At 35.2% G+C, this 13,637-nt stretch overlaps 1 protein-coding gene across 2 annotated transcripts in view; it reads right to left on the bottom strand.

The window, feature by feature from the left end:
- The window catches only part of LOC100742728 (LRR receptor-like serine/threonine-protein kinase GHR1), a 5,587-nt gene extending 5,273 nt beyond the window's left edge, over nucleotides 1-314 (bottom strand). Inside the window, exon 1 of one of the 2 annotated variants that reach the window (XM_024371749.2) lies at nucleotides 2-314. In XM_024371749.2, coding sequence (XP_024227517.1) covers nucleotides 2-36 — 35 coding nt within the window. In that variant the 5' untranslated portion in view covers nucleotides 37-314. The remainder of the gene's footprint in view (nucleotide 1) is intronic. The other variant, XM_024371748.2, reaches the window with a different exon arrangement.
- Between the last annotated feature and the right edge of the window lie 13,323 nt (nucleotides 315-13,637).

Here is a 13,637-nt window from a genome sequence, read left to right on the forward strand (position 1 = left end):
CGCCATCAAGGCGAGCAGCATCAACGGAAGCCACATCGCTTCCAATTCGGCGTTTTCACATCTCGATCGGCCGATTAATCCTCGAATTACTCGTGGAGATGACGATGACAAAACGAGGCGATTGAGTTGCGAGCGAGCATAGACACGTCCGGTAGCTCATCGACGGCAAATTTGACGCGCGACACGTCGTGGACCGAAGGTGATAGATGCCGCCAAAACTTACGCGTATACACGAATGCCAGAGCGCGAGTAGACTATCAGCCGCGTCAGACGTGATGTCCATACGAAGGACTGACAAATACTGTGGCGCCCGACTCGTAGCTGCACCCGCCTCTCTCCTCTTCGTCCTCTATCCTCTTCTACCCCTTTCCGTTTCTCTTTCTCTCCCTTCGGCCTCCAAGCCGGCTGTGTGCCGCCACCTACAACCCTCCACCCTTCTATCGTTTCCTCTCTCTGCCTCTCGCACAGCTTTTTCTCCCTTTCTCCGTTCCTCCCACCTATTCCCATGCACGTTCTATAGATATATACATCTACTACCACCGGCACTCGTCGCTTTTGCTCTCGAACTCGATAAGGGGCGCGAGCGCGCTTGCGTCCTCTGACAGGGTACTGACGAGCAGAGCCGGTATCCTGCGATTTCACCAACTACCACCGTTGACGACCGGCTGCTTGTCTGACTGACTGACTGACTGACTCGCCTCGACTTTCTTTAACTCGATTCGCGTGCTGGGATTTCCAAGACGCATAGCCAAACTATTCACCGCTTCCGCTATATTCGCCGTAAAGAAACGAAACGACTCCTCTTCCTTGATGCCCGTATTTCCACCCACCAACCTGTGCTCCATTTACAAGATCAAACAGGTAAATACGAATGACGTGGACGTCGATTAAAATTACTGCCGTTAGTCGAACTTGGATATTCTTCGATCAACGATCGCTTAAAATCGTCGACAGGTAAAAATCGTCGAGTCGAGTATGAATCTCGATTGAAACATGAATCTTTACGAGCAGATTATTTTGTTCGTTCGTCTTCCCGTAGACGTTGTCGCATGCGTTATCGTTACATGCACGTCGAGGTTTCTTTTATTCATTTATTAACGGCACATAAATTCCCGTCAGCAAATAGCACGTGAGAGAATCGTAACAATTTCTTCAAGCATTCATCCTGTAGCAGCCACACATATAGAAAGTGCAACTAGAACTTTAGCAGCTTTGTGAACTGCTAGCCGCTGGCTTTCTTAAATTCGATTCGCGTGCTGGGATTACAAAGGAGCTGAGGTGCAGTTCGCACGAAATAAGGTGAGAGGTCAGCTACTTTCCCAGCATGCACGCTTTCTATCTTGTTAAAGTATTTCGGCCGATACGATTATTTTAGGCGAAACTGTCTGTAACGCGTTACAAAACATTTTATCGCAAGTTCTATTTCTTTAAGTCGATATCAAGATAACGATTATAACTACGAACTATCGTTTTTAAACAGTGGATTAATATCATCGGAATACAATTTGATTAATTCATATGAAAATTTTGTAGTGCAACGAACGGAATAATTAAACCCGGTTTATCTAAGGAGGTATACTGAGTGAGAATTTCGAATCGTTTGTATAGTCAAAATTTAAACCACTTAAGCTCGATCCGTACGCCTAAGAAGCCATTGTTTTCGCTTTGCTGATATAATCCTACTTAGACGAGAATGATTGAATAGAGTACTTGGAACGAAAGGACAAGGAGATTTACTGTCAACTAATTTCACATTCTCTGACGTGTTGTCATTTTCAGTACTCCCTATGCATGTCAGTTAATTATCTTCTCGTTGAATTAAAATATATATTGAAATGTTGTTAAAAATAACAAGTTGATGACAAATATTTTGTTCTCTATTACATTTTTCAAAAAGTTTGTTGCCATTTATTCTTACGATATGAATAGGATATGTTTAAAATATATAAATTCTCTCCATGGTAAATTTTATGAATTATTTTAATGGTTCGGTTTGTGCATTTAAACATTAAGAGTTGGTCCAATTTTTTTTGGCGAAATTCTATAATTTTGATCTAAAAATACGACACAATATTATATCATTATATTATATATTCAAATTATATTTGCATTTAAGTCGGCATTGAAAATTTTGGTGTGAAACAAATTCCGCACAAGCGTAATCATACTTACAAATTTCTGTTGTTAATTTTGATTGTATAATGTTTTAAGATTTTTGATATTTAAATGTGTGTGAAATGCTACATTGCGGTTTCCAGTCGAAAGCTTCAAAATTCATACAAATTCAAAATTAAAAATAAATGATAGAAACTGTGAACTTTGAACGAATGAATACTCGTCCTGTGACGTCACTACTGGCTTGAGAATGCGATTTATTTTTAGTCATTGACTCCTAGTTTCTCGTAATGTAACCGAGGCAAATTGATAGGAAACATTCTAACATTGACTTGAAAAATATATATTATATACAATGGCGAGCATTGTGTATTAAACTTTTCAACATTAAGATAACTGTAGCGTTTGTTATCAAACTTGTTTGAGCACGGTTGCTAGCTCTCAGATTTCTCTGAGAAATCACTTTGTATCTGTGAATTCGCTGCTTTCACTTATGCCTTCAAACTAGTTTGTGATAATGTTTCTATCTATTCAATTCAAAGACTAGTCGAATTGAGTCATATGGCTACAGGATGCTTTGATGAAACTTGCAGCAGGAAGCCCACTCTTAATCTTACTGTTTCCTTTTAGCCATTTTCAATTCTATAACGACAAAATTGTATTTCTGTAACGTAAAACATTCTTATTAGTACACAAGATTCCTCGTCACAGTTTCATGCTAAATAGCATCTTGTAACATCACAAATCCTTTTTGTTTGCTAAAATGAAAATAACATTAAAATATTAAAATACAAGGGAGGTCGAGTATAGGATATAATTAAAAAAATTATAATACTTAGGAGAAATTCTGCTTGCTGGCATATACATAGCAATAAGTTACATATTTGTACTTTATCATTGAACATACGCCACAAACAAATATTTTGTTAATAATAAAAACTTTTAAGTAATTCCAAGTAATTTCTTCGCATCTGAGATAACATATCGAAATAAAGGAAAAATGAAATAAGAATTGGCGAGAAGAAACTGCTAATAGTACGGTCTGGTGATCGTATCGTACTTTAATTTTACTCTTTTGCCAAAAGACGTGTCATATTCTCTTTAATGCAACTGTCTGGACGTAAATGGTCGGAAACCACGTTTCTAACAAGTCCAGCACATATGTATATGTATATTTCGTACATAAAGACTGTACAGATATCCTTAGGTATCCATACATGAGCGCAACGCGCCAGCAAGCAGAATTTCGACTACCATAAATTAGTTTCTCCGCGTCTCTAATCTCCTGGGAATTACTGTTCTACTTGCCGGACTTGTGGGGCCGATCGAACGTGATCTTGGAGTGGTTCCAGTACTCCTGATATTTCTGTTCGATTGGAGCAAACGATCACCAACGAAGTTAGCGTCGGTCATGGTTAAATACTTGAGCCAGTGGACTTAAAAGGTGGATTTTCTTGGTTCAAGCCTTGGTTGGCGAACCGTTTTACTCTCGACTTCAACCGTGGATATCGGTGTCAAGAAATCGTTCAAAATTAAACGCTTGTCAATCTATCAAAGCCACAAATACACAGACGCTGACGAAAGTCTTCCAGTACTTGCAAATATCTTTTACGAATCTCTTATTTGTGTGATACGAAACATTCTGAAATTTCATTAGCGTTATTGCGAGATTCTATTACCGCGATTATTGGATATATCGGATATTAATATCTGAAACAAATCTGAGAAAGAAAGATATATATGTAAATTTACAAAATATTTAGTACGAAAATATATTTTGCAAAAATCATAATCAATTAGAAGAATATTTAAATATTATCCATTACAATAATAGACCTCAATATTCAATGGAAGCATATATATTTAATATTTCTGATATAAGATGACTATTCATGCTGTATATTGATTTTCTATTAAATATATGTTTGCAACAAATATTTTGTCATTTCTATATACATTTTCTGATTGGTTTCAAATTTTATCAATACTACCACGACGATCGTGTTTCATTAGAATTTCAATAAAAATGTTCTACATACGCGTACAAATTCTTTCATGAACCGGTGCTGATTGAAAGAAGACTCTAGCTTGATTAAACATCAGTTTCGTTTGTGAATTTATTGCTTGAAGATTTTCCATCGAGAAATCTATCTCTCGTGAAATATTTCCAAACATTTGCGATGAAACTTCGCTTATAGATGCATCTGTATGACGGATTCCTTCGTTTCCCTCGTGCAGCCAATATCCCAACGTTTACGATGCGTTTGGAAGCTTAGATTTATGGATTTCGCAGACTTAAGACGGTTCAGTTAACGACAATGCTGTGTCTTGATAGCTCATTTCATAGATGTTCCTGAGAGGTTTAGTTACAGGTAATAGGAGAAACTTGCAAACACATACCATTTGCAGTGGTTAAGTATTCGAATATTTGGCACAGAAAACTTTTATGAATATATGTTATCTGCGTTGTATGGAACTTTTTGAAATGTGGATTTTAATGAAGTGTCATATTGAAAAAATTTGGGATCGATCCAAAAATGTGTAGAATAGAATTTACAAAACGTTTATTGCAAAGCGACATTTAGTAGAAAAACTAGTATTTATACTACAGTATTGTATACTATATTATTACATAATGTTGGATGAGTGTATGGATTTTTAAATATATTTATTAGATTAATAATGACATTGTAAAGTAATTATTCTCACAGAAAGATACGATACAAATCCTATAACTAAATATGTCGAGTACATATACTTTTACTGTCGTGAGTAATAGATGTAATACTTTATAGAGTGTGAGTTTTTAGATACAACTTTAAATCGTCGTATTATTAGAGAATTGTGAATTGGCCAGCTGTGTGTTTGTTTATTTCTTCGTTAAGTGTAGTTGAGTAAAATATGTATCGATATCTCAAAACACAGGCTAACTCATTGAGAAAATATGTTACTACCTTAATAAGTGTAGCTGTCCAATGGAAACGTGCCAAGAGCAACGAAACGTTGTTTATCTGAAGAATCCGCTTCCGCTATAATGCTTATTTTCTTTCCCCCAATATTCTTTAAAGAATTTGATTTGATAAAAGTTAATGTATTTAAATGCTGAATAATATTAAAACGACTGAGATTTTGAAATATTACTATATCTAAATATATTTGTGTCGATAGTAACATTAACAACGACATGTCTAAAATCGAAGCTATTCCATTTGTTAGAATTTTGATTATGCATCCATTACAAAGATAATTAATTGAGGAATATACTCGATATATATACATGATAACTGTTGCACGTCCTGCGTGTTTATGTTAATTTGCATAATTCAATTACTTAATCTGATGTATCTTTGTGTGCCTGTAATTTTGCTAATTCGAATCCGAATTGAAGTTGTCTAAAAATACATTTCTGTATAGAAACAGATTCAATACATATGTATAATAACAAAGTTGGCATGGAATTCGGAAAACAGAGCGTAGTATTATTCCTTTTTCTTCACTTTCCTAGTTTGCATTTATGGGATGCCATTGCGTTTGAAAAGCTCTTCAGCCTCGCGTCCATGATCGCAGCCGAATATGCTGGAAAACACAAGGTATCAGAGTAGAATAACTGAATCAAGATTTATCCCGGTATTATCGGTCCGTTCGAAACAAACGATTCGATGACGAGCGCAAACGCTGACTTCAAACACATCCGTTCGATTAAGTGCTCTGTAAATTGACCTGAAAATTCACGTCACTTTAAAGCCGGCAGTTGCGAACGATGATTTAATCGCTCGAAATGGTCATACACTGGCATTTTTGATGCGACAATTTCACAATCACTTGAAACTCTTGGCCACCTGGTGTGTTGAGAAATGTTTGAAGTGAATTCTGACACGACGAGTATGTTCCAGAAGGATCATTGTTTTTTCAATGCTTAAAGAAATCATTTGGCTGGTGTATTACTCTGCAGATACTGTCGCAATGGTCGCGTAGTTAAAAGAATATCTGATATTTGAATATGGAAAAACAAAGTTGTACGAATTCAATAGAATTTTTATTACAATATTTTGTAAAGGTCGATACGAGGAGTATAATAATATTTTTGACAATTGTATTCGATTGAATCGTACCGAATGAATTACGCTTTTCATTTGGGAAAATGAATAATGCTAGTAAATGATATTGTATTGAAACGTATCATAATAATAAAGCGATATTTTCATAATTATCACTGTTCATTGTTGCCATCATTGAAAGATCTAATGAGTAAAATAATTATTTACGGATGAATTATTTGTTTTTACAAATTTTTATTTTCGAAACGAAGTTAGTTGCGGTTATTTGCATTTGATTTCTTTTAAAAAGTATGTTTCGAGCGTTTCAAATTTCAATATTTCAGATTGAAATTGGAAAGATTGGAAACTTTATACAGTAAGTATGCATTTTCTGATGAAATAAAATGCTATTTTAAACGTATGTAACATATGATACAATAGTGTACACACACTGTCGTTTGGTTCTAAATGTGGATTTCATAAAATATATTCAAGGAATATAAAAAATGGCGAAGTCCTATCATTTTATTAAATTACACTTTAGTCTTGCCTTTATGATTCATAGAAAACAAAAAGTTCTAATTATTTTCAGCAACGTATTTCTACTTTTATTGTGTGGAATTCATATTAATAATATGCAAGCTTATTTTAGGGTTGTAGATTGCAAAATTATTAATACGAATAATTTCAAAATTAATAGAAATGAAAGAAACATTCAATACAAAAATTACTTGGAATAAGATATATATATATTATTGATTAGCATTTTCTGTGTAAGAATACAATATTGGAAATCTCTAGATCCTTTAATTTTTTATCACACAATACGATATGAAATTACAATTCGCACCATTTGTTAAGGTAACAAAGTAAAATGCAAATTAAAAATATCATTCGCGGAACAAGCGGCACATACTCTCATCTATCTGAAAAAGTTCAGTTCACAAGTTGAGTTCAGTAAGCAAGCAACATATTAATATATACATGTAGATGTCTTAAGAATACATGTAAATAAATTATTTTCGCCGATCAATTTGAACATAGTTGATTCAGCAAATCAAGAGTTAATCGCGAAATCGGTCGATATGTAATAAGAGGATTCTGTACCGAATTATACCTGTAGTTGTACTACCGGTCCAAAGTTCGTGGATAATTGGATTTTCACAAGTTTCCCTGACTAAATTCAGGCTTGTTAGATTTCCAGCGTTCATAACGTAATAACGATGATAATTGCTTCAATTCTAAGAACTACGTAATCGTCATCAACGGAAGGATATAATTGAACATAAGAGGTCGTAGCAATAATATGTAATAAAATTCTTTGGTTTCGAGGATATTTCGATTGATATGATTCCGTAATTTCGAAGGTTCATCCTTCAAAGATCTTCGGACTTCGAATAATTTGTTAGAACGTTCGATTCTTGACGACGAAGTCGTATCGTTAAAATTGCTCGGTTATTCCACAGTTTTAATTCTCGTTATACGACGTTTCACGAGCGTACGTGAAATTTCGACATAAATTAACAGAAATTAGTAACAATTCACAGACTCGACGCTTTGGTCCGTGCAGCTCGTGGCCAATTAACCGAGGTTCATCAGACGCGGCACGGACGACGCGGTAGGAGCAAGCGAGTCGTCGCGCTGCGACTCTCAGTCGGCGAACAACTCCGTGCACGTTGGTCGGTCAGCGGGAGGCGGTATATAAAATTAACAATTTCGTCCGGGCGAACTCGGAGTTTCGCGGTTCCGTTGTGCCCTCGGACGGAGGAAGGGAATCAGGGAATGCGAGGTTTAGCCGAAGCCGTGTGCCGTTCGAGCGAGCGGACACAGACGAACGGAGAGAAAAAGAGAGCGGATTTCGGTAGTGTCGCTTGATAAGGGAAATCTTTCGAGGCTGCGGCACCGAGCGACGTGTAATTTCGCCGAAATAGAGGACGGAATCCTGGTGGGTACTGGCCGTACCGGTTACAAAGTTACTTTTACGATAGCGCCGACCGAATGTAAATGGGAACAGCGTCAGAAAGACTAAAGGAGAAAACCGGAACGACGGAAAGAGAGAGTGGTTGGTGTCGGGAAAAGGGTGAAACGAGGGAAAGAGTGAATGGAAACGTGCCACGAAAGGGTGAGAGGAAACGGGGAAGTAGGAAGGAGAAGAATAGCTAGATAGGGAGTTTGAGGGTATCGGAGAGAGAGAGAGGAAAGAGAGAGAGAGAGAGAGAGAGAGAGGAAAGGAAGTGGTGGGTGGAAGTAAAGGGGGATGAGACTGTCGGAGTTTGTAATTGCAGCGGCTTTAACGCGCTGCTGATGGCCGATGGCACCCGGGACTGGGGTAATGGTCTGCACCAAATGTCTCTTCTTGCTAGGGAGTGGAGACGTCGAGGAAACCCGAAGAAACGAGGGAAACGGTATTCTAGAAGACACCGAGCAAGAGGGCCACGTAGATTCGCCGTCTTTCTCTCTTGCTACCAGCAACCTTCTCTCGGATCGTTCCCTTCTCTGATGCCGCAGATGTCGACATCAACCGATATATTTCTTTGCTCTTCCTCCCACCTCGTCACCGTACCCACTATTCAACTCTTCGCTCTCATCTACCTCTGATCAGGATACAGGTCGATACGCGTGCAATGATGCTTCTAGTCGGGTAAATATTTAAACGAGGACAATGCTTCTGGTTGAAATCCATTGGCAAAGTTCAAATGATTCCGGATTTAGAACAATTTTACCTGATATTCCTTCGTTAGAAATTTACCGGATTAAACAAAAAATAACGTGTTTCGTATTTTGTACGATACTCCCGGTATTTTCTCCATCCCTGCTTCATTGCATTTTCCTATTTTTAACGAATTTTAATGATTTTCCATTGTTTGATTGTTGACCCCGTTTTGAGGTACGGGAGAAGAGAAATGTTCGTTATGCGATTATCGACATACGGTTGCAGTTTTCGGATGTTCTCTTCAAGTATTGGGAAAACCGTCCTTTAAAAATAATGATTTTACGAATATATGTTCTTAGAATCTTTTGCGCTTTTTATTTTTGTGAAAAATAGAAGTAGGCTTCAATGTAGAATGTTACTTAATTGTTATTATATCTTAATATCTATAATTATTTTAACGTGGGAAATATTTTAAATAATGCTCTATTCTAGATCATACGAAAAAAGACTTCGATATTACTTATTTTATCTTCAACTCAATTTTCAATCCATAATTGTATTTGAAACACAGCACAATCGTAAACGATTAACAATCTAAATGGAATTTACTTTCTGATTGAAATATTTCTACAGTGTTTTGAACATACATTCTGAAGGATATCAAATTTACAACACCTGTCTTAAAGCTTCGAAACGCCAATTTTCTATAATTATTAATTCGTAAAACGATTCAAATATGGGAAACAGAAGAATTTGCGATTTCGATAATAAATTAATTTTATTTAATAATAAAAAAATATTTTATAATCCTTATCATCAGTTGAATAATATTTAGGAGAAACTCTAGTTATTATAAATATAATATTAATATCAAATAGTAATTATGTAACATGATGTAAACATGGAAAACCAACATTTATGATTTTAATAATAAAACAATTTTATCTAATGATATAAAATCGTTTTATAATCTTTATTATCATTTGAACAATATCTTGGGAGAAATGTCAGTCATTGAGCACACTACGAGTCACTTAATGTCCAAACATTTACACAGATTCTCTCTCAACCTCGAAGAGAAAATGTATCTACTGTGGCAGACAAGTTGTAGTATATTCACGTACAAGTACTAGTTAACGTAGAAGAAGCTTACTGCTGTTTTTCACTGGCACTTAATCCACGATTAATTCAGTCTACCGTTTATACTGCCTCGACTCCGACAAGGTAAATATTTTTGGCCCGACAATTTTACCATCCGCGCTTGCAAACGCTTCCGAATAAAAAATACGACTCTTCCGCGTCATTTTAAAAATTGTGACTTCATCGTAGAATTTATATACTTTCATGAATGACGTCAAAATTATCGAAGACATCGAGACGTCCACACGAGTATACGTATAACTCTAATTTCACCAATTAAATATTCAAGTGGTAATTTTAGTCGACAAATTCCTAATATACGTCGATGGCGTGTTTAAGAGTCTTCCTTGATATTCACGCGACTTGGTGAAGTAAGACTTCTTATCTAGAAAGTAGGACGTGCCAAGGGAGTGAGATGCGCAGTACAATTTTTTAAAATTCGTGTCAAGCACTATCGTGGTAGGAGTGCAGCAGAGCAAGACGCGATCCTGAACGATAATGTTCTAGCACCGAAAGTCCGAAGGCTTACACCGTAAGTTGGGAGGGACAGAAAATACGTATCACACTACGTTGCGCATCAAACTTTTGTCGCTGATATTGCACGATCCTGAAAATTGTATATTAGATTTTCTCAATTTCCAGTCGAATTTTTCGTCAAATCAGGATATTATTGTATTAGTAAGAAATCGTAACTGAACACATTTCCATATAAAGTCTACGGAGGAATAATGTAAGATACATACAGGAATTAATCTTACTCAAGGAGTCATTCTTAAAATTTATACAAAATTCCATGTAAATTTCATATACACTGTATATGCAGCAATATATTATTTACTCTAAAGATCTGTTTCATTATATATTTTCAAGTTTCACAAATGCTACTATACAATATCGCGTAAGCACCAGTATAACTAACAAAAAGATGGTAGTACATGAAAAAATAAATAAAAAATATAGAATGTTTCTTTTCGCTGCTTCGTTTTCGAGAAATTCGAGATCAAAAATTCGTTCAATATTCCTGTATTTGACGGTTTCTCTATGATGAATTTCTGTTTCAATAATGTGCAAGATTTAGGTATCTTCATTAAATAAATTACGTAAAACTTATATACTTTGGTTTATCGCACAGACGAAGAGCCTTAAGTTTAGCATATTTCTTTTTAAGACATAAAATATAAAACTATTTCGGTAGAAATCATAAATTTGTTTTATTTGCCCTTAAATCAATATATAAAATACAGTGTATTAAATTTGTAAGCAAATTTTTATCGAGAAAATAATCCTTGGAGGATCAGTTTTCGAAGAATAATTGAGCTTCGTTAAACGTTCATTGCGTATAATGGAAGGATTTGCCGAGCATTTATAGGTATCCATAACAACGAAAGGATTAATGACTTGACTTGTATTTCGCTTATCTTTAGCCGTGATGAGATTATAGATTGTTATTTGCAAAATAATCGAATACCAATCAGGATTGATAGCGTGTGACGAGGTAATTTATCAAGCTTCTGTAGCTATTCATAGTAAACGAACGCTTATGGGGGCTTATAACAATGAAATAGTTGATCTCTAAAGATTTAAATGAACGATCATAGAAATATGTACAATTTCAAGAATTATTGTTTACAGCCATTGTCTGGAATCCAAGTGCACTGAAGTAGAAATTGTTATGCAAAAGGCAAATGACATAGTGCAGTTTGATTTTCATTCCAAGTTTTATTTGTGAATAACAGCTTTCATATCGTACAGCTGTAATGGAAAGTGGAAAGAGAAGAAGAAAAACTATTCGCTGTGATTATAAACAAAAAAAAAAAAAAAAAAAAATGAAAAATTGTCGACTCTTATGTAGAATATTTTTTAGTACCATTTGCGTGCCAAATATACAAAATCCGATAGTTACATGTAGACTTTCGTTTAGGTATTTACCGGATCAGCTGATGGATGCGAAACACCATAACGTAGCTATCTAAATTCTACATTGCGGAAGGCCTTCGTTATTTCTGGTTTCCTATTTATATTCGTCTGTATGTACATTTTCCAACGTGTCTGGTCTGAAACAAGGCACTCGGCCGCTGTTGAGGAGGGAACCGAAGCGGATGCGAATGGTTGTTCTTTTCTATGCTGGAAATGGATATGCTCGCGTATTCTTCTTTGGAACAGTCTCCATTTCGTTTCGGTAGTACAGCAGCAGCAAAGTCTTATGTCACAGTTATCCTCTATCCGGTTTAATGTTCATTTCGCAACCGAGATAACGCTTTATCTTCGTACTGACGTGCAGAAATCCGTGGTTTCAGAAGATTTTTGGCGTTCAGCTATGTTACATTTATACATACATTCACAGGTTATAAGTCACAGTGGGACTCTCTGAAGTGATCGAAACAGCATTTTGAGGCTTCGTATACATTTAGCATGTTTTACGCTACGTAGTTTTCTATTTTGCTATATAAAATTAAAGTTTGTCATATTTCTATGTCGAATTACTTTCTACTTGCTAATACTCAGTAGATCTTTCTGAGATGGTTGCAAATTAATTTTTTACGTACATAAATCCAAATAGTTCTCCACGTATTATTTTCTTAATGTAGAATGTTGATTGCGTGATGCAATAAGCTCGTAAATGCATTTCTTTCTTTGTCTTTTTTTTCTTTTTTTTTTTGGCATTAAGGAAAAGAAGCATTTGAGAAGTCTTTTCATCATTCATGGAATAGCAAGTGTAACAAGAGTGGTGTAAAAGTATAAGGGTGCTTTATTTAAAGCTTTGACATCAAAAGCTGAGACACGTTAGAAGCAGCTGGTCACTATAATTTATTTCGTGTAAGATAATATTACAAGCATGCAATATTTTTGAAACTTTCCAATGTTCAGAATCGCGTTTAACTATTCAGATAAAGTCATTGAACCTGAAAAAAGAAGAAAGAATGAAATCCATATCTGTAATGATTTTCGGAAAAAATTACTTGGCTCACTTTATTGATTACAAATTTTGTATAAAGGTTGCCAATAGAAACATCTTTTGTTCCAAATCAATTTTATCCCGGAATAATTTTAAGCATATGTGTATTAATTCATTTACTTTACTATTTTGTCGATTATTTTCAATTCATCGAAGATGTATTGGATCTTTATCGCTTGAATTCTGAAATTACCCGATAAACTTATAAATTTCCCTAACGTATATTGTTTCCATAAAAACTCATATTTTAGAAATGAATGATTCTAAGTGTATTGGTAAATTAATAAATTTTAATAATTACGTTTGTAATACATTTTAATAATTATATATGAAAAATAATATTTACATATTAATTACAATTTTAATATTCATTAAAGCAATTGTATTAATATAATTATACGTAATGTAGTGTAATCCTAAATTTATTCGAATTTGTAATTCAATGCTTAGATCTGTTGCTATTATACACTAGGAAAATTTAATAAGGCAGATTATCGTGTTTGAAGAAGGGACGAATGATTACGAGATAACGAGGTAGGACTTTATCGGATAAAGACCGTTTGATTTGTGAGTTGGAAAGTCATGGCGGAAGTTATCGGCTGTACGTGTTCAAATGGTAGAAAGTTCGGATATCAATGGCGCGATTAATCAAAACCCCGTTATAAATGCCGAATTTTTTCAAGGAGAGCAAGGGACGCGACGTTATTCCTAGATAAATTTTTGTTTTCTTCTTCTT

Source organism: Bombus impatiens, unplaced genomic scaffold (genome assembly GCF_000188095.3).
Source record: "Bombus impatiens unplaced genomic scaffold, BIMP_2.2 scf_1666, whole genome shotgun sequence".
Lineage (NCBI taxonomy): Eukaryota > Metazoa > Arthropoda > Insecta > Hymenoptera > Apidae > Bombus > Bombus impatiens.